This window comes from Crinia signifera, chromosome 11 (assembly GCF_055691185.1).
Source record: "Crinia signifera chromosome 11, ASM5569118v1, whole genome shotgun sequence".
In the NCBI taxonomy this organism is placed as follows: domain Eukaryota; kingdom Metazoa; phylum Chordata; class Amphibia; order Anura; family Myobatrachidae; genus Crinia; species Crinia signifera.
Genome location: NC_139227.1, coordinates 118,105,896 through 118,128,554, shown reverse-complemented (window position 1 = coordinate 118,128,554; position 22,659 = coordinate 118,105,896). Strand labels below are relative to the sequence as shown.

General features: G+C 49.5%; 1 protein-coding gene and 1 pseudogene across 1 annotated transcript in view; one reads left to right on the top strand and one right to left on the bottom strand.

Annotated features, from left to right (window-relative positions):
• The window catches only part of CREB3L1 (cAMP responsive element binding protein 3 like 1), a 62,686-nt gene extending 51,112 nt beyond the window's left edge, over positions 1–11,574 (top strand). Inside the window, 7 exon segments of the mRNA XM_083165574.1 lie at positions 2,739–2,797; positions 3,092–3,160; positions 4,268–4,367; positions 8,537–8,602; positions 8,604–8,664; positions 9,533–9,743; positions 11,441–11,574. Of these exon segments, the coding sequence (XP_083021700.1) occupies positions 2,739–2,797; positions 3,092–3,160; positions 4,268–4,367; positions 8,537–8,602; positions 8,604–8,664; positions 9,533–9,743; positions 11,441–11,447 (573 nt within the window). The 3' untranslated portion in view covers positions 11,448–11,574.
• On the bottom strand, positions 2,385–2,510 carry LOC146046501 (U2 spliceosomal RNA; annotated as a pseudogene).
• Positions 11,575–22,659: the final 11,085 nt, after the last annotated feature.

The window sequence follows — 22,659 nt, the reverse complement described above, 5'->3', positions numbered from 1 at the left end:
AGAATAGACCCTAGGAAATTACATAAACTGTTTTTATTTTATTATATATATATAAAAAGATGTGACGTTGTCAATAGCAGCCAATCACATTTCTCTCTATCATTGCTCTGTTGCATCCTAGAAAATGGTAGACAGAACAAAATTGGTGGTACTCTTTACCTAGAAGGGCGCCCACGATTTTGATCGTGGGCATCGTTAGGGAAAAAAAATCGCGTCGGTCGCATCGGATGCTACCAAAAAATCGCATGCGATGCGACCGACGCGATGACCGCGATTTCCCATAGGGAACAATGTTAAATGTCCCAATTGACCCGATTTTCCTGTTCAATGTCCCAATTGACCCGATTTTCCATAGGGAACAATGTTAAATGGCCCACAGAGGCCAAATAGGCACCCTGAAGTGTGAAATGGGCCCCCCAATTGTTTACGCCACCCCACGATCAACGTCAACCCGAAGCGTGGCGAGCGCAGCGAGCCCGCGAGGGGCGGCGGTACGCGTCCTACGACCTTTTCATACCCCCACTATCCACGTCGGCGTGGAGTTGAGAATAAAAAGTGTGGCGAGCGCAGCGAGCCACCAAGCCCGAAGCGTGGCGAGCGCAGCGCGCCCCGCGAGGGGACGTGGACAGCTGTGAAGCCCGCGAGGGGACGCGTATACCTGTGAAGGTGTCCGCGTCCCCTCGCGGGGCTCGCTGCGCTCGCCACGCTTCGGGCTCGGTGGCTCGCTGCACTCGCCACACTTTCTATTCTCAACTCCACGCCGACGTGGATAGTGGGGGTATGAAAAGGTCGTAGGACGCGTACCGCCGCCCCTCGCGGGCTCGCTGCGCTCGCCACGCTTCGGGTTGACGTTGATCGTGGGGTGGCGTTAACAATTGGGGGGGCCATTTCACACTTCAGGGTGCCTATTTGGCCTCTGTGGGCCATTTAACATTGTTCCCTATGGAAAATCGGGTCAATTGGGACATTTAACATTGTTCCCTATGGAAAATCGGGTCAATTGGGACATTGAACAGGAGAATCGGGTCAATTGGGACATTTAACATTGTTCCCTATGGGAAATCGCGGTCATCGCGTCGGTCGCATCGCATGCGATTTTTTTAGTACATGCGATGGCCGCGATGGGCGCCCTTCTAGGAAAAGAGTATCGAATCGGTTGCTATGGTCAACATCACTTTTTTTTTTTCATTTTTAGAAGCCATGGTAGATGTTTTTTTTGGGGGGGGGGGGGGTGGGGGGGTGGTTCATGGGTATGTGGGCGGGATCATGGGAGATGATTTTAGACAAATCTCTGGCACCAGGTACACCCAGTGTAGTGACTTATATCGTGCATAGGGGGCATACATACGTACGTACGTATTAATGATCCCTCTCCCAAAGGAGAAAGGCCCCGTTACTTCACTAACCCCTCTCAGCCAATTGGCCCAAGAGGGGCAAAGAGGGATTGGTGAGTCCTCCTCGCCAAAGCTCGGAGCGACCCTCTTCTCTCAATCCCTGAAAGGGTTAGGGCGGGTGGGTCCCCCTCTCCAAAGCTTGGAGAGCCCTTCGGTAGGCTTCCCTCCGCCTTGCGGCTCGGGGTCGTCCTCTAGAACTGCAGCTTTAGTACGTGGGGAGTGGGTAGCCCAAAAGGTTCATACACACAGACCAAAAAAGTGACCAAAACATAAGAAAAACAGAAACCATGACAAACGTGAGTGGGGTGAAGAGAAAAAAATAAATAAATAGACCCCAGACAGAAGGCCGGAGTGGGGGTGTGAAAAATTGTCCTACCCCAGCCAAATGGCCCAGGGCAAGGATGTGCTGTGCTGACTTAAAGGGAAAGTGTGCAGTGCTAGTGCCAAAACGTGCTGGTGGGGACACCGGTGTACGTTTAGGGCACCTCCGAGTTTCCCCTGGGGCATGCTACACCTCGGCCTCTAAACAACCAGCCAGTCAGTCAGCGTCCGACCAAGTGTTTCTCCGCTCCTACCTAGGGTGAATTCCAACCCCTGGTATGGGAATGGATACTCCACCGGGCTTTTCCTCTTCCCTTGAAGCTTGAGCCCCCCTAGGAAAAGCAATGTACTCAGTCCCAGTGTTTCTTGCATCCCAAGGTTAAGGTACTAAGCTGGGATATTAGCTGTCTTCCCATCAGAGGCCTCTGGAATGGGAGCAATCTACTCAGTCCCAGCGTTTCTCTGCTCTTTGGGAATGGATACTAGACCGGGGTTTTCACTGTCTCATCCTTCAGGGGCTACAAACCCCATCAAGAGAGCCACCTACTGGGCCCGGTGTTTCTCCCCTCCCTACCAGTGGGGGAAGTAGAGGAAGAGTATCTTAGTTCCCTCTTCCTGCTTCCCCCGGCAGGATGAAGGTATCAGCCAGACTTTTCACCTCTCAGACATGAGGGGTCCCATACCCTCCACCCATTAGAGCAGTTACTAGGTCAAGCCTGTCTCTAGGGGTCAGTCCACACCCACTGATAAGAACAGATACTACACTTGATGTTAACCAAAAGGCCGAGAAGTTGTTAGTGCACTTGTTGCGCCACCTCACGAAATTGTGTCTTAACCGTGTGTGTGAGTGTGGCACTATGATGTCACAGCCTAGCGTCACACATACCATGCTGAGGAGATTTCGATGCTCCCATCTCTCGCCTGCCAATAGTGTGAAACACCTTGGGGGGGAGCCATCTCCGAGGGGTTTGGGGCTTGTGTTGATGAGTACATAAATTTGGGTCCCTGTTGACTCCATTTCAGATCTCAGCCCAGGAGAGTCGGAGGAAAAAAAAAGAATATGTTGAGTGTCTGGAGAAGAAGTGAGTTACACAGCCTGTGTATACTGCTTGTTTGAGTTCTTTTCTCAATACCATTATATAGCGCAGTCCTTTCTCTCCATGCTCATGTCCGTCATACCTGCTTTTGTGCTGCCTCTGCCCTATGTGTTCCCGTTGCTGTAATTCCCTATATCACCGTTTTAGTATTTCTGTGCCTGACACCTTAGCCTAGTTATATTTTCCCTGTGTCGGTCTGCTGCCTGCCCATTGTGCGTTACTGTCCTTGTCTGCCTGTCACTGTCCGGGTTACTATGTGCCTGTGTCACTTTCTCCTAGGGTGGAATCATTTACGTCCCAGAACAGTGAGCTGTGGAAGAAGGTGGAGACTCTGGAAAATGCCAACAGGTGAGCTGTGCATCTTGGCGCCACCTGCTGGGCAGCGGGTAGAAAACAATAAGGTTTTCCGTTTAATACTCATTACTCATTGCTTACAAAAATTATTACTGCACAAGGTTCTGTCCCAGATCCTTCGCAGCTGTTATCCTCCTGTGACCGTTTAGCCATAAAGACCCCTGTCCTATACTTGTGTTTCCCATGTTGCTTATGGTGCCCATGAGTAAATTACACTATATTACAGCCAGTAAATATTTCTGCTCGCTTGGAATAGATGTTTACCCCTACTCAAGATTTACCTGTTCTTCTCCTCCCACTAAGTAGGAGAATAATAGGGGGCTAATGTCCCAGACGCTCAAGAGAACCAGTCACTCACCATTGCTACAACACACAGTAAAATGTCAGCTCTTGTGGCGTCATGCCTTTAGAGCACCAGTTGTCACAGCAAATAATTCAAGTGTCCTTGAGTATCTCTAAAGTTATAAGGCAGGCAGGGCCAAACTGTGGCCCTCCTGTTGTTGTGAAACTACACCTCCCAGCATGCCTTGCCATAATTTGAGCATTCCCTTATAGCAAAACTGTGGCAAGGCATGATGGGACTTGTAGTTTCACAGCAGCTGGAGGGCTATGCTTGCTATAAGGCTTTAGGGCAATCGATTTCAGCTGGGAAGGGGAAGGCAGGTAGAGCTAGGAGGCAATTTTTAAGCATGTGTGGAAAGTAAAGCATTAATGGTCTGACTTGGCCTGAAATAACACAGCGACACAAGCAGCCAGAATAACCCACTACACCCAGTGCAAAGTCAACTCCTCCAGTTTTGTTTTGTGTATTTAACTTTGATTAAATAATTCAGCAAACATAGCCGGAATTTGGAGCATAAATGGTAAAAAACCATGCGTAGATGACTGTGTGCAGGGTGAATAGGGTCATGCTGGAAGACAGACCTAAACTCTGTCTTAATATTAGCACCCAGCTTGGAAAAATGGCATAATGTGTAGTCTGTGAATAAAGTGGAACGCTAGCGCCACCTACTGTTCTAAATTAAGTAAGCAATTGTAATACTTCTACACTCATTAAATGATCGTTACATAGACGTAACTCTGCTGCATTTTGGTCCCCAGATCTCTGCTCCAGCAGTTACAGAAGCTACAGACCCTGGTAACAGGGAAAGTGCCGAGGCCCTGCAAGCTGGCAGCAACACAGACAGGAACATGTCTAATGGTATGTCCTATGGTAATGAGTGTAACGCTGGGGTAGCTGCTCTATATGTATCTGTCTATCACTGTATATATAGTAGAATGGGTTGGTGAGCTGCGCACTGACTGGGAGTGGTCGGAGTTAGCAGCGTTACCAGCAATAACACCATCCAATCTATGGCCCTTATTCTAGTTGATTCGGACGGATGCATATTTTCGGACAGCAATCGAGTGTTCTTTGCCCCACCTTCCGTACAGATCGCTCACACCGTCCGAATGCGGCAGTGGCGGATTCAGGGGGGGGGGGGGCATCCGGGCACGTGCCCCCCCTGTCATTCATTTTGTAGATGAGGACCAGAGCTTTTCAACGAGCCCAGCCCCATGTCTCTAGCCCCCCGGGAACCGGAGATATCGCCTGGCAAAGCTGTAATCCATTTGGCATTTTGTAAATTTTGGCTCAATCTGTGTGTTATTATGTAAATTTTGGCTCAATCTGTGTGGCATTGTGTGAATTTTGACACAATCCATGTGGCATTGTTTGAATTTTGGCTCATTCCATTTGGCATCATGTGTAAGGAGCAAGTATAATGGGGTCTAGTATTTTGTAGCATAATGTGTAGAAGTTGTATATGGTGTTGTACACTCCACTCAAGGACATGCCCCCTGTTGAGTGGCCACACCCCCTTTTCCAGAGCGCGCCTTCGGCGCGCGCACAAATACATCCTTCACTTTTGTTGCCATGGTGGGCCTATTTTTAATCCCATTGCCACCCTCTCTCTGCCGCTCTCTTAGCATGTACACTGGCACCACTAACACTGGCCCTCACTCACCTAAACCCTCTTTTATCATGGTGCCCCCCCTGTCATTTTATCCTGGATCCGCCCCTGGAATGCGGTAAGACGCTAACCGAACGGACCCACCTCCTCAATCTGTGGGAACCTCCCCCATCATTCGATGGTCGCCGACCATCGAATGCTGGACCGATCGGTCAGGCAGCACCGAGTGATCCAGACCACTCGGGCATTTCTCTGTGCAAACGCAGGGATATGGGTGGGCAGCTGGCATCCGGCTATGTCATATGTCCGCCCCCCACACGTGCCTCATGGCTGGATTACCATACGTACACCCAGCGTTTTCATGGGAACGCCCATGAAACGCGGGGCGTACGCATATGGTTTTGAGCCCAAACAGCCCTTCACGCCCCTCTCCACCCCCTGTTTGGATTGTGCAGAATTCACGCCGTATTCGGACGTGCGTGGCATTCGCACATGCGCAGGTACGCTTCTGCACATGCGCAAACACCAACCATCGGCCGGCCGTCCGCATTCGGAGCCATCCTACTCAATCAGAATAAGGCCGTATGTGTCTATCACCGACTGAGCCGCCTCCTGTGTGACTGTCATTGGTTGAGCCTATCCCACTGGTGTCAGTATATTTTATATAACTGACTGACCTGACGTATCTGTCACTGACTGATCTGATGTATCTATCACTTACTGTTCTGATATATCTGTCACTGACTGGTCTGTCATATATGCCACTGACTGTTCTGATATATCTGTCACTGACTGATCTGATGTATCTATCACTGACTGGTCTGTCATATATGCCACTGACTGTTCTGATATATCTGTCACTGACTGTTCTGATATATCTGTCACTGGCTGATCTGATATATCTGTCACTGACTGGTCTGATATATCTGTCACTGACTGTTCTGATATATCTGTCACTGGCTGATCTGATATATCTGTCACTGACTGGTCTGTCATATATGCCACTGACTGATCTGATGTATCTGTCACTGACTGGTCTGATATATCTGTCACTGACTGATCTGATATATCTGTCACTGACTGTTCTGATATATCTGTCACTGGCTGATCTGATATATCTGTCACTGACTGATCTGATATATCTGTCACTGACTGATCTGATATATCTGTCACTGACTGTTCTGATATATCTGTCACTGGCTGATCTGATATATCTGTCACTGGCTGATCTGATATATCTGTCACTGACTGATCTGATGTATCTGTCACTGACTGGTCTGATATATCTGTCACTGACTGATCTGATGTACATTATCTGTCAGTGACTAGTCTGTCGTATCTCTCACTGACTGATCTGACACTGACTGACCTGACATAACTATCACTGACTGATCCATACCTACCAACTTTTGTAATTGCGAAAAAGGGAGTGGAGCTAAGGGGTGTGTGGGCGTGGCCTCAGGCAGGGGTGTGGCCTAGTGCCGCAACACCGTTTTTTTCTTTCTTATAATTTTTGTGGGAATGCCCTGCGCTACTCTAGTGAATGGGCAGCTCCCTCTCTGCACTGAAGAGATACCATGCAGAGCAGCGGTGATCTCCGGTTCCCCCCAACGAGACATTGCCACCTGTGGGAGGGACAGCGGGATAGTCTCCGATATAATTGGGACAGTTGTCAGGTATAACTGATCTGACTTATCTCTCACTGACTGATCTGACGTGTCTATCATTGGTCTGACATATCTGTCACTGACTGATCTGACGTATCTCTAACTGACTGCCCTGACGTATCTGTCACTGACTGATCTGACGTATCTGTCACTGACTGATCTGATGTATCTTTCACTGACTGATCTGACGTATGTTTTACTGACTGATCTGACGGATATCTGTCTCTGACCGACCTGAGCTGATATATCTGACTTATCTGTCACTAACTGATCTGACGTATCTGTCACTGACTGATCTGACATACTGTATCTGTCAATGACTCGTCTGACATATCTGTCACTGACTTATCTGTCACTGACTGACCTGATGTATCTTTCACTGATCTGACATATCTATCACTGATCTGACGTATCTGTCACTGACTGATCTGCTGTATCTATCACTGGTCTGACGTATCTGTCACTGATCTGAAGTTTCTGTCACTGACTGATCTGACGTATCTTTCACTGATCTGACGTATCTGTCACTGTCTGAACTGACGTATCTGCACTGAGTGATCTGACGTATCTTTCACTAATCTGACGTATCTGTCACTGACTGATCTGACGTATCTGTCACTGGTCTGACGTATCTGTCACTGACTGATCTGAAGTATCTGTCACTGACTGATCCCACATATCTGCACTGACTGATCTGATGTATCTGTCACTTAATGATCTGACGTATCTGTCACTTAATGATCTGACATATCTGTTACTGACGATCCCACATATCTGCAGTGACTGATCTGACATATCTGTCACTGACTGATCTGACATATCTGTCACTGACTGATCTGATGTATCTGTTACTTAATGATCTGAAGTATCGGTCACGGACTGATCTGACGTATCTGGCACGGACTAATCTGACATCTGTCACTGACTGATCTGACGTATTGGTCAACGACTGATCTGACATATCAGTCACTGACTGATCTGATGTATCTGTCACGCACTGATCTGACGTATCTGTTACTTAATGATCTGAAGTATCGGTCACGGACTGATCTGACGTATCTGTCACGGAGTGATCTGACTTATCAGTCACTGACTGATCTGATGTATCTGTCACACACTGATCTGACGTATCTGTCACGGAGTGACCTGACGTATCTGTCACGGAGCGATCTGACTCATATGACGTAGGTATCGCTGACTGATGTATGTACCGCTCAGCCTTCTGCTGTGTGTCTGGGTCTGCCTGAACTCTCTCTTGTCTGTGAACCAGTAACTCTGTATTCTCATCTGTGTGTGTTTTCCATTGCATGCCTCAGTGGTTTGTGTGACCGTGTGTGATCCTTCTCCCGTCTGTCTCCTGCTAATGATTCAGAATTTTCTAAAACATTCAGCAATTTGTCCAGACAGAATTACACTTTTAGACTAATCACTGCATATGGGCAGAAAACAAGTTCCGTTAAGGGGCGGAGGGATATGCGGTCAGCCGATAAGTATAATATCAGTGTCCAGCCAAGTATAATTATCATTGGGCCTGGATCTGGTATATACATCTGAGATGCAGTATGGCAGCACCGCTGTGACCATCGGAGACTGTGTGACATTAATCACCACCTTAATCCTTACCCTGTCTCTCTGCACCGCTGGCTAAGCTTTCTCCTGTAGGTTTTCTCTACAGATAATAACTTCTATCTTCATGACTACCAGACTAATATCTACTCCTTGTCTCGCTGAAGTCTTTCTTCTCTCTGCAGGTTGTGCTTCTGTGTTTTATTCTTGCTTTTGGCTCCAATATTCCATCCTTCCCAGAGTTCTCTTCGGGGGACTCAGACTGTGAAATCAGCCCCTCTCTTGGTGCCTGACCCGTATACCCTCAGCCAGAGTAAGACACTGACCTGACCGATTCTTTAAATGCTTATGGGCTGACCATCAACCGGCACGGCTAGAACATGGGACCCTGTAACTTTACGCTTGCTTACAGACTACATTAACCTATACTCCTATGGCGCCATGGCTGTCCGTAGCCGTTTACAATGGGGGGGGGGGGGCATAGATATAAAACAATAACAGGCGGACAAAGTGGTAGGAGGGCCCTGCTCGCTTACTATCTGTAGAATGGAAATTGGCAACAAATCCTGGTCATTGACATTTTCTGGAAAGTTACTAATGTCCAACCCTACCGTAGCTCTTGAATACAGGTACGCTTAATAATATATAACCATCTACCATCGCAAACCACAAAGTAAACCATGACACGTGTCTTCCATACAACTATGGAATACGTTGTACAAGAACGAAGGAGACCTTTCCATCCCCATTGGTAATTTGCGCAAATCACTGATGGAACTTCCGTTCCCGAGTAATGCGCTGCTCTGGTATTCAGAACGCCCAATCTCGTCCAATCACTGGGGCATAGGGCTAGATTTATCAAAGCTTGGAGAGAGGTAAAGTGAAGCCAGATAAAGTGGAGAGGGATAAAGTTCCAACCAATCAGCTACTGTCCGTTTTCAAACACAACCTGTTGCTCTCCGAGCTTTGATAAATCTCTCTCAAAGTTTTGTACTTACTAAACTACTTGATGGCCAAAGGGGCATTGATTAATTGCAGGTTTGGTAAATGTCCCCCCCCACCCCCACCCCCGTCCCCCCAGTAAGAAGACGGATCACAGAAGGTGGTCTGTTGCGATCAGTATCTCCTGTCTGTTCTGCTTTCCAAATTCCGAATCGGTGTAATGTGCATTTCTTTTGCAGTCCGTTCCCGAAACCTGTTATCCTACGACGAAGGGAACAGGGCTTCAGAAGAGGGTCCCACCACAGAATTGGGAGCCCGCAGAAGGGGAAGTTGGGCCCCTGACCCAGGAACTCTCAACGAGTATCTCGAGAACACGGCTCACGAAAGGGACAAGTACCTTGGAGAAACAGAGAACTGGACAGAAGGACGATTCACAAGGCAAGAAGAGGGGTGAGCACCGCAAAGCCTACGAACTGTCTTCATGTTCCGTTTGAGGAAATCCGGTCGACCAGGCGATGCATTATTCACAGCCACATTCCCCGGCATCCCATCCTTTCCTTGGGCATCCCGCAAACGACGGGCATTGGGTATACATTGGTCGGTTTATGGTATTTTAGATCTACGATGTCTAGGTCTACAGTCATAAGGATGACAGGGTCAAAAGGTCGAAAGCGAAAAGGTCAACATTAAAAAGGTTGACATGAGTTTTTCATGTTTTTTTTGTGTCTATGTCGACATAGGTCAGTATGGACACAATCTAAGTGTCCATACCAACCTATGTCGCTCGACACACTATTATATTCTCACACCACGCCATAGTGGATGGTAGGGCATGACATACCGCCTGTCGGCACAATTTATGTCGACATTTTTTCATGTCAACTTTTTCATGTCGACACATTGACCTTATGACTGTGGGCCTAGAGTCAGTCTATCATAAGTCCGGATACCCATTGGGCGATATGCACGACATACCGGTCAGTGTATGCCCACCTTTATTAAATAGATGCCCAAGTTCTAACAAAAATAGGTTTGGAATCTAAAGCGGTCCACTAAGATGAGAAACGAAGGGGTAAATTTACTAAAGATACAAAAAAAGTATAATAGGCGAACCTGTCTATCATTTCTCTATTGTATCCTAGAAAATGATAGACAGAATCTTATTGGTTGCCATGGGCAACAGCAACCTTTTTCATTTTTAGGAGTTTATGTGAATTTACCCCTAAGTGTGTTCCCAGACATAGATGTGCGGGGACCAGGAATATATTAAGTGCAGAGGCCAGCGGCACAGACAGTGACAGAGTCTGCCGCACATTCATAGGACTCCGGTATAATGTCACTGTAGCCATTTTTCCATTGGATTTTTTCAGCTCCATTGGTGCAGAGCCAGCCCTAGCTAATTGAATGCCCTAGGCTAGATGTTGGTTAGCGCCCCCTAGCACTGTGACTAGTTCCGCCCCTGACCCATTGCTCCTTATTCACATTATACCACACTGTATTGCTCCTTATTCACATTATACCACACTGTATTGCTCCTTATTCACATTACACCACACTGTATTGCTCCTTATTCACATTACACCACACTGTATTGCTCCTTATTCACATTATACCACACTGTATTGCTCCTTATTCACATTACACCAGACTGTATTGCTCCTTATTTGTATTACAACATACTGCACTGCTCCCTATTCACATTGCACTACACAGTAGGGTTCTTTATACACGTTATGTCACACAGTAGTGCACCTTATGTACATAATTCCGCACAGTAATAGCTACCCTTATACACGTTATTTCACACAGTAATGACCCTTATACATTATACATCACATTAGTAATGCCCTTATACACATATTGCCACACAGTAGAAGGTTGCCATTTTTATTACTTCCTACCGCTGCCCCCACTGTACTCCCGATGCTGCAGGCTCTGTTGTATGAGCTGCATGCCCCTAGGAATTCTAAATGCCCTAGGAATTTGCCTACTTATGCCCAGGGCCGGCTCCGCATTGGTGTGATCTTTGTGATTTTTGCAGCACTGACAAAGCTGAAGGGCTAACTACAGAGAAGGGGATATTAAAGAACGTGGGTGCATTCCTCTGTGATGATCTCACAACTGACTGTGATCTTTCTTCTTCACAGGGATTGAGACTCCAAGTTCTTATAGGGCCGGGGGTAAAGGCAGAGGGATGGAAGCTGAGCACTACGCATGGGGGAACAAGAGAAAAAAGCTGCTGGGATTTATGGAATCAGAGACTAAGGAATTATGGTGATCCCACCGACCGGCCATCGCCGCCACGTTTGTGCCTGCGGATTCACTGCGCCAGGGTAATGCGTGCAGAGACTGAGTGATATATATATAGCACCATCCTTATCCGCAAGGGCAGTAGAAGAGACTGGATACAGCTTCTATACACCCAGTACTATGTGTGTTCCGTTTTCCTGCCTTAAAAGAAAGCACAAGAGTCCCCAACTTCTTCCCATGTGCGATAAGACTTCAGAAAGGGGCTCAGCGATCCCTCATGGTGCCAAAAAATGACTATTATAGGCAGTGACATGCCCGGCTCTGCCAGTTGTCTCACCAGCCAGGAACCCTCGGTCATTCTCTGCCGCCCCAAGGCCTCTGTCCCTGTACAGATGGCAGTTGGATCGCTGGAGAAGATTGTTAGTTAGCGCGAGCTTAGTACGCACGGGATGCTCCCGATACAGATTTATACGCTTCTTCCGCTCCTCTCCGCTCTGTGCCTGCTTCACTCAAGCAAAATAATAAAAAATACAGCATCAGCAGCACGTCTCTTGTGTGAGTCACTGGATGTAAGGGGCACGATGGGAGCAAGAAACACGTCAGTGCCAAAGAAGAAATGGATTAAGGGACGCACAGAAGTGCAAGGGGAAGGAGAAAGAGAGAGCACAAAGGGAGGAATAAAGAGCAGGGAAAGGACAGGTTATGTTGAGTTTCAGGCTGCAGAATGCACACAACAGATTAGCTGAGACTAAGCAGAGAAAGTAGGGATACACAGCAGGCACAGATATGGGGACTCTGCCTGGCTGAACAGCACATGGCGTCTCCAAGCTGCAAAGGGTTAATGAGTCAGCTGCAGATGTTCCCAGATATGGAAAAGTCAGTAAGCAGCGACTTCAGCCATTCCTAATCATCCTTCCTGGCGCTGACAGATTACGTTCACCTAATGAGATCAGGCATCGCATCAGCGGCTGCAGGAGCCTGCGTCTCCCAGCACGTGTACAGCCCCAAACTAATAGCCACTGGGCCGAATCACTATTACCTGTAAGTGTGATCACATCAGTGACAGCGGGAGCCTGCGTCTCCCGGCACTCGTACAGGCCCAAACTAATAGCCACTGGGCCGGATCACTATTACCTGTAAGTGTGATCACATCGGTGGATGCAGGAGCCTGCATCTCCCTGTACTCGTACAGCCCCAAACTAATAGCCACTGGGCCGGATCACTATTACCTGTAAGTGTGATCACATCAGTGACAGCAGGAGCCTGCGTCTCCCGGCACTCGTACAGCCCCAAACTAATAGCTCCTGGGCCGGATCACTATTACCTGTAAGTGTGATCACATCAGTGGCTGCAGGAGCCTGCGTCTCCCAGCACGCGTACAGCCCCAAACTAATAGCTCCTGGGCCGGATCACTATTACCTGTAAGTGTGATCACATGAGTGGCTGCAGGAGCCTGCCTCTCCCGGCACTCGTACAGCCCCTAACTAATAGCTCCTGGGCCGGATCACTATTACCTGTAAGTGTGATCACATCAGTGACAGCAGGACCCTGCATCTCCCGGCACTCGTACAGCCCCAAACTAATAGCTCCTGGGCCGGATCACTATTACCTGTAAGTGTGATCACATCAGTGGCTGCAGGAGCCTGCGTCTCCCAGCACGCGTACAGCCCCAAACTAATAGCCACTGGGCCAGATCACTATTACCTGTAAGTGTGATCACATCAGTGGCTGCAGGAGCCTGCCTCTCCCGGCACTCGTACAGCCCCTAACTAATAGCTCCTGGGCCGGATCACTATTACCTGTAAGTGTGATCACATCAGTGACAGCAGGACCCTGCATCTCCCGGCACTCGTACAGCCCCAAACTAATAGCTCCTGGGCCGGATCACTATTACCTGTAAGTGTGATCACATCAGTGGCTGCAGGAGCCTGCGTCTCCCAGCACTCGTATAGCCCCAAACTAATAGCTCCTGGGCCGGATCACTATTACCTGTAAGTGTGATCACATCAGTGACAGCAGGAACCTGCGTCTCCCGGCACTCGTACAGCCCCAAACTAATAGCCACTGGGCCGGATCACTATTACCTGTAAGTGTGATCACATCAGTGACAGCAGGACCCTGCATCTCCCGGCACTCGTACAGCCCCAAACTAATAGCCACTGGGCCGGATCACTATTACCTGTAAGTGTGATCACATGAGTGGCTGCAGGAGCCTGCCTCTCCCGGCACTCGTACAGCCCCTAACTAATAGCTCCTGGGCCGGATCACTATTACCTGTAAGTGTGATCACATCAGTGACTGCAGGACCCTGCCTCTCCCGGCACTCGTATAGCCCCAAACTAATAGCTCCTGGGCCGGATCACTATTACCTGTAAGTGTGATCACATCAGTGACAGCAGGACCCTGCATCTCCCTGCACTCGTACAGCCCCAAACTAATAGCCACTGGGCCGGATCACTATTACCTGTATGTGTGATCACATCAGTGACTGCAGGACCCTGCCTCTCCCGGCACTCGTATAGCCCCAAACTAATAGCTCCTGGGCCGATCACTATTACCTGTAAGTGTGATCACATCAGTGGCTGCAGGAACCTGCGTCTCCCGGCACTCGTACAGCCTCAAACTAATAGCCACTGGGCCGGATCACTATTACCTGTAAGTGTGATCACATCAGTGACAGCAGGAACCTGCGTCTCCTGGCACTCGTACAGCCCCAAACTAATAGCTCCTGGGCCGGATCACTATTACCTGTAAGTGTGATCACATCAGTGGCTGCAGGAGCCTGCATCTCCCGGCACTCGTACAGCCCCAAACTAATAACTCCTGGGCCAGATCACTATTACCTGTAAGTGTGATCACATCAGTGGCTGCAGTAGCCTGCATCTCCCGGCACTCGTACAGCCCCAAACTAACAGCTCCTGGGCCAGATCACTATTACCTGTAAGTGTGATCACATCAGTGGCTGCAGTAGCCTGCATCTCCCGGCACTCGTACAGCCCCAAACTAACAGCTCCTGGGCCAGATCACTATTACCTGTAAGTGTGATCACATCAGTGGCTGCAGGACCCTGCATCTCCCTGCACTCGTACAGCCCCAAACTAATAGCTCCTGGGCCGATCACTATTACCTGTAAGTGTGATCACATCAGTGGCTGCAGGAACCTGCGTCTCCCGGCACTCGTACAGCCTCAAACTAATAGCCACTGGGCCGGATCACTATTACCTGTAAGTGTGATCACATCAGTGACAGCAGGAACCTGCGTCTCCTGGCACTCGTACAGCCCCAAACTAATAGCTCCTGGGCCGGATCACTATTACCTGTAAGTGTGATCACATCAGTGGCTGCAGGAGCCTGCGTCTCCCGGCACTCGTACAGCCCCAAACTAACAGCTCCTGGGCCAGATCACTATTACCTGTAAGTGTGATCACATCAGTGGATGCAGGAGCCTGCGTCTCCCGGCACTTGTACAGCCCCAAACTAATAACTCCTGGGCCGGATCACTATTACCTGTAAGTGTATCACATCAGTGGCTGCAGGAGCCTGTGTCTCCCGGCACTCGTACAGCCCCAAACTAATAGCTCCTGGGCCAGATCACTATTACCTGTAAGTGTGATCACATCAGTGACAGCAGGACCCTGCCTCTCCCGGCACTCGTACAGCCCCAAACTAACAGCTCCTGGGCCAGATCACTATTACCTGTAAGTGTGATCACATCAGTGGCTGCAGGAGCCTGCGTCTCCCGGCACTCGTACAGCCCCAAACTAACAGCTCCTGGGCCGGATCACTATTACCTGTAAGTGTGATCACATTAGTGACAGCAGGAGCCTGCGTCTCCCAGCACTCGTACAGCCCCAAACTAATAGCTCCTGGGCTAGATCACTATTACCTGTAAGTGTGATCACATCAGTGGCTGCAGGAGCCTGCGTCTCCCGGCACTCGTACAGCCCCAAACTAACAGCTCCTGGGCCGGATCACTATTACCTGTAAGTGTGATCACATTAGTGACAGCAGGAGCCTGCGTCTCCCAGCACTCGTAAAGCCCCAAACTAATAGCTCCTGGGCCAGACCACTATTACCTGTATGTGTGATCACATCAGTGGCTGCAGGAGCCTGCATCTCCCTGCACGCGTACAGCCCCAAACTAATAGCTCCTGGGCCGGATCACTATTACCTGTAAGTGTGATCACATCGGTGGATGCAGGAGCCTGTGTCTCCCGGCACTCGTACAGCCCCAAACTAATAGCCACTGGGCCGGATCACTGTTACCTGTATGTGTGATCACACCAGTGGCTGCAGGAGCCTGTGTCTCCCGGCACTCGTACAGCCCCAAACTAATAGCCACTGGGCCGGATCACTATTACCTGTAAGTGTGTTCACATCAGTGGCTGCAGGAGCCTGCGTCTCCCGGCACTCGTACAGCCCCAAACTAATAGCCACTGGGCCGGATCACTATTACCTGTAAGTGTGTTCACATCAGTGGCTGCAGAAGCCTGCCTCTCCCGGCACTCGTACAGCCCCAAACTAATAGCCACTGGGCCGGATCACTATTACCTGTAAGTGTGTTCACATCAGTGGCTGCAGAAGCCTGCCTCTCCCGGCACTCTTACAGCCCCAAACTAATAGCTCCTGGGCCGGATCACTATTACCTGTAAGTGTGTTCACATCAGTGGCTGCAGGAGCCTGCCTCTCAAGGCACTCGTACAGCCCCAAACTAACAGCCATTGGGCCGGATCACTATTACCTGTAAGTGTGATCACATCAGTGACAGCAGGAGCCTGCCTCTCCCAGCACTCGTACAGCCCCAAACTAATAGCTCCTGGGCCGGATCACTATTACCTGTATGTGTGATCACATCAGTGGCTGCAGGAGCCTGCCTTTACCGGCACTCGTACAGCCCATAGAGTGTTAAGGTATGGATTGGATGGAGAATCTGCGAGCAAGTCTGCAGTAGGATTGTATAATTACCGGGGTGTTCACACGCTTCGATTTTGACATGTTTTCGATTTGATTTCGCTCCGAGAAGGGATCAAACTGTTTAAAGGGGATGCAGTTAAAATCCCGGGGGTCGGGATCCCGGCGTTCAGAATCCCGACAGCCGAAATCCCGACAGCCGAAATCCCAACACATTCTCCCTCCTGGAGTGTCCACGACACCCCTGGAGGGAGAATAAATTAGTGTGCCGAGCGTAGCAAGGCACCGGACCCGCTGCGTGGCGAGCGCAGCGAGCCCGAAAGGGGGGGCGATCCACGTCCCCCCCTTGTCGGCATTTCGGCTGTCGGGATTCCGGCGTCGGGATTCTGAATGCCGGGATCCCGACCGCCGGGATTCAGTACTGAATCCGTTTAAAGATGTTCCAAATTCGATTCGATGCGCACTCCCATTTTGTGTAAATCGAATAGAAAAATAGACTGTGTAGGCAAGACTTCAATGGATACATCTAATAAATTTAATGTGTGCAGTGTGAAATCGATATCGAATCAAATGCTAAAGTACAGATGTAATGCCAAATCTAATGGAAATTCAAATTGAACATCGAATTTAAATCCAATGGAACGGTGTGTACACACCTTTAGTCTGATCTGCCGAGGATTGGACGAGTGTGTAGGCATGGTTTGGATGGAGAATGTGCGAGCAAGTCTGCAGTAGGATTGTATAATTACCGGGGTGTTCACACGCTTCGATTTTGACATGTTTTCGATTTGATTTCGCTCCGAGAAGGGATCAAACTGTTTAAAGGGGATGCAGTTAAAATCCCGGGGGTCGGGATCCCGGCGTTCAGAATCCCGACAGCCGAAATCCCGACAGCCGAAATCCCAACACATTCTCCCTCCTGGAGTGTCCACGACACCCCTGGAGGGAGAATAAATTAGTGTGCCGAGCGTAGCAAGGCACCGGACCCGCTGCGTGGCGAGCGCAGCGAGCCCGAAAGGGGGGGCGATCCACGTCCCCCCCTTGTCGGCATTTCGGCTGTCGGGATTCCGGCGTCGGGATTCTGAATGCCGGGATCCCGACCGCCGGGATTCAGTACTGAATCCGTTTAAAGATGTTCCAAATTCGATTCGATGCGCACTCCCATTTTGTGTAAATCGAATAGAAAAATAGACTGTGTAGGCAAGACTTCAATGGATACATCTAATAAATTTAATGTGTGCAGTGTGAAATCGATATCGAATCAAATGCTAAAGTACAGATGTAATGCCAAATCTAATGGAAATTCAAATTGAACATCGAATCTAAATCCAATGGAACGGTGTGTACACACCTTTAGTCTGATCTGCCGAGGATTGGACGAGTGTGTAGGCATGGTTTGGATGGAGAATGTGCGAGCAGGTCTGCAGCAGGATTGTATAATTAGTCTGATCTGCAGAGGATTGGACGAGTGTGTAGGCATGGTTTGGATGGAGAATGTGCGAGCAGGTCTGCAGCTGGATTGTTTAATTAGTCTGATCTGCCGAGGATTGGACGAGTGTGTAGGCATGGTTTGGATGGAGAATGTGCAAGCAGGTCTGCAGCAGGATTGTATAATTAGTCTGATCTGCCGAGGATTGGACGAGTGTGTAGGCATGGTTTGGATGGAGAAGGTGCGAGCAGGTCTGCAGCAGGATTGTGTGATTAGAGTGATCTGCAGAGGATTGGATGAGTGTGTAGGCATGGTTTGGCTGGAGAATGTGCGAGCAGGTCTGCAGCAGGATTGTGTGATTAGTCTGATCTGCCGAGGATTGGACGAGTGTGTAGGCATGGTTTGGCTGGAGAATGTGCGAGCAGGTCTGCAGCAGGATTGTGTGATTAGTCTGATCTGCCGAGGATTGGACGAGTGTGTAGGCATGGTTTGGATGGAGAAGGTGCGAGCAGGTCTGCAGCAGGATTGTGTGATTAGTCTGATCTGCCGAGGATTGGACGAGTGTGTAGGCATGGTTTGGATGGAGAAGGTGCGAGCAGGTCTGCAGCAGGATTGTGTGATTAGTGTGATCTGCCGAGGATTGGACGAGTGTGTAGGCATGGTTTGGCTGAAGAATGTGCGAGCAGGTCTGCAGCAGGATTGTGTGATTAGTCTGATCTGCCGAGGATTGGACGAGTGTGTAGGCTTGGTTTGGATGGAGAATGTGCGAGCAGGTCTGCAGCAGGATTGTGTGATTAGTCTGATCTGCCGAGGATTGGACGAGTGTGTAGGCATGGTTTGGATGGAGAAGGTGCGAGCAGGTCTGCAGCAGGATTGTGTGATTAGTCTGATCTTCCGAGGATTGGACGAGTGTGTAGGCATGGTTTGGATGGAGAATGTGCGAGCAGGTCTGCAGCTGGATTGTTTAATTAGTCTGATCTGCCGAGGATTGGACGAGTGTGTAGGCATGGTTTGGATGGAGAAGGTGCGAGCAGGTCTGCAGCAGGATTGTATGATTAGTCTGATCTGCAGAGGATTGGATGAGTGTGTATACATGGTTTGGATGGAGAATGTGCGAGCAGATCTGCAGCAGGATTGTGTGATTAGTGTGATCTGCCGAGGATTGGACAAGTGTGTAGGCATGGTTTGGATGGAGAATGTGCGAGCAGGTCTACAGCAGGATTGTGTGATTAGTGTGATCTGCCGAGGATTGGATGATTGTGTAGGCATGGTTTGGCTGGAGAATGTGCGAGCAGGTCTGCAGCAGGATTGTGTGATTAGTCTGATCTGCCGAGGATTGGACGAGTGTGTATGCATGGTTTGGATGGAGAATGTAAGAGCAGGTCTGCAGCAGGATTGTGTGATTAGTCTGATCAGCCGAGGATTGGACGAGTGTGTAGGCATGGTTTGGATGGAGAAGGTGCGAGCAGGTCTGCAGCAGGATTGTGTGATTAGTCTGATCTGCCGAGGATTGGACGAGTGTGTAGGCATGGTTTGGATGGAGAATGTGCGAGCAGGTCTGCAGCAGGATTGTATAATTAGTCTGATCTGCAGAGGATTGGACGAGTGTGTAGGCATGTTTTGGCTGGAGAATGTGCGAGCAGGTCTGCAGCAGGATTGTATAATTAGTCTGATCTGCAGAGGATTGGACGAGTGTGTAGGCATGTTTTGGCTGGAGAATGTGCGAGCAGGTCTACAGCAGGATTGTGTGATTAGTGTGATCTGCCGAGGTTTGGACGAGTGTGTAGGCATGGTTTGGATGGAGAATGTGCGAGCAGGTCAACAGCAGGATTGTGTGATTAGAGTGATCTGCCGAGGATTGGATGAGTGTGTAGGCATGGTTTGGATGGAGAATGTGCGAGCAGGTCTGCAGCAGGATTGTGTGATTAGTCTGATCTGCCGAGGATTGGACGAGTGTGTAGGCATGGTTTGGATGGAGAATGTGCGAGCAGGTCTGCAGCAGGATTGTGTGATTAGTCTGATCTGCCGAGGATTGGACGAGTGTGTAGGCATGGTTTGGATGGAGAAGGTGCGAGCAGGTCTGCAGCAGGATTGTGTGATTAGTCTGATCTTCCGAGGATTGGACGAGTGTGTAGGCATGGTTTGGATGGAGAAGGTGCGAGCAGGTCTGCAGCAGGATTGTGTGATTAGTGTGATCTGGCGAGGATTGGACGAGTGTGTAGGCATGGTTTGGATGGAGAAGGTGCGAGCAGGTCTGCAGCAGGATTGTGTGATTAGTGTGATCTGCCGAGGATTGGACGAGTGTGTAGTCATGGTTTGGATGGAGAATGTGCGAGCAGGTCTGCAGCAGGATTGTGTGATTAGTCTGATCTGGCGAGGATTGGACGAGTGTGTAGGCATGGTTTGGATGGAGAATGTGCGAGCAGGTCTGCAGCAGGATTGTGTGATTAGAGTGATCTGCAGAGGATTGGACGGGTGTGTAGGCATGGTTTGGATGGAGAATGTGCGAGCAGGTCTGCAGCAGGATTGTGTGATTAGTGTGATCTGGCGAGGATTGGACGAGTGTGTAGGCATGGTTTGGATGGAGAATGTGCGAGCATGTCTGCAGCAGGATTGTGTGATTAGTCTGATCTGCAGAGGATTGGACGAGTGTGTAGGCATGTTTTGGCTGGAGAATGTGCGAGCAGGTCTACAGCAGGATTGTGTGATTAGTGTGATCTGCCGAGGTTTGGACGAGTGTGTAGGCATGGTTTGGATGGAGAATGTGCGAGCAGGTCAACAGCAGGATTGTGTGATTAGAGTGATCTGCCGAGGATTGGATGAGTGTGTAGGCATGGTTTGGATGGAGAATGTGCGAGCAGGTCTGCAGCAGGATTGTGTGATTAGTCTGATCTGCCGAGGATTGGACGAGTGTGTAGGCATGGTTTGGATGGAGAATGTGCGAGCAGGTCTGCAGCAGGATTGTATAATTAGTCTGATCTGCAGAGGATTGGACGAGTGTGTAGGCATGGTTTGGATGGAGAATGTGCGAGCAGGTCTACAGCAGGATTGTGTGATTAGTGTGATCTGCCGAGGATTGGACGAGTGTGTAGGCATGGTTTGGATGGAGAATGTGCAAGCAGGTCTGCAGCAGGATTGTATAATTAGTCTGTTCTGCAGAGGATTGGACGAGTGTGTACGCATGGTTTGGATGGAGAATGTGCGAGCAGGTCTGCAGCAGGATTGTGTGATTAGTCTGATCTGCAGAGGATTGGACGAGTGTGAAGGCATGGTTTGGATGGAGAATGTGCGAGCAGGTCTGCAGCAGGATTGCATGATTAGTCTGATCTGCCGAGGATTGGACGAGTGTGTAGCCATGGTTTGGATGGAGAATGTGCGAGCAGGTCTGCAGCAGGATTGTATAATTAGTCTGATCTGCAGAGGATTGGACGAGTGTGTAGGCATGGTTTGGCTGGAGAATGTGCGAGCAGGTCTGCAGCAGGATTGTGTGATTAGTGTGATCGGCCGAGGATTGGACGAGTGTGTAGGCTTGGTTTGGATGGAGAATGTGCGAGCAGGTCTGCAGCAGGATTGTATAATTAGAGTGATCTGCCGAGGATTGGACGAGTGTGTAGGCTTGGTTTGGATGGAGAATGTGCGAGCAGGTCTGCAGCAGGATTGTGTGATTAGTCTGATCTGGCGAGGATTGGACGAGTGTGTAGGCATGGTTTGGATGGAGAATGTGCGAGCAGGTCTGCAGCAGGATTGTGTGATTAGTCTGATCTGCCGAGGATTGGATGAGTGTGTAGGCATGGTTTGGCTGGAGAATGTGCGAGCAGGTCTGCAGCAGGATTGTGTGATTAGTCTGATCTGCCGAGGATTGGACGAGTGTGTAGGCATGGTTTGGATGGAGAATGTGCGAGCAGGTCTGCAGCAGGATTGTGTGATTAGTCTGATCTGGCGAGGATTGGACGAGTGTGTAGGCATGGTTTGGATGGAGAATGTGCGATCAGGTCTGCAGCAGGATTGTGTGATTAGTCTGATCTGCAGAGGATTGGACGAGTGTGTAGGCATGGTTTGGCTGGAGAATGTGCGAGCAGGTCTGCAGCAGGATTGTGTGATTAGTCTGATCTGGCGAGGATTGGACGAGTGTGTAGGCATGGTTTGGATGGAGAATGTGCGAGCAGGTCTGCAGCAGGATTGTATAATTAGTCTGATCTGGCGAGGATTGGACGAGTGTGTAGGCATGGTTTGGCTGGAGAATGTGCGAGCAGGTCTGCAGCAGGATTGTATGATTAGTGTGATCTGCCGAGGATTGGACGAGTGTGTAGGCATGGTTTGGCTGGAGAATGTGCGAGCAGGTCTGCAGCAGGATTGTATAATTAGTCTGATCTGCAGAGGATTGGACGAGTGTGTAGGCATGGTTTGGCTGGAGAATGTGCGAGCAGGTCTACAGCAGGATTGTGTGATTAGTGTGAACTGCCGAGGATTGGACGAGTGTGTAGCCATGGTTTGGATGGAGAATGTGCGAGCAGGTCTGCAGCAGGATTGTATAATTAGTCTGATCTGCAGAGGATTGGACGAGTGTGTAGGCATGGTTTGGCTGGAGAATGTGCGAGCAGGTCTGCAGCAGGATTGTGTGATTAGTGTGATCGGCCGAGGATTGGACGAGTGTGTAGGCTTGGTTTGGATGGAGAATGTGCGAGCAGGTCTGCAGCAGGATTGTATAATTAGTGTGATCTGCCGAGGATTGGACGAGTGTGTAGGCATGGTTTGGATGGAGAATGTGCGAGCAGG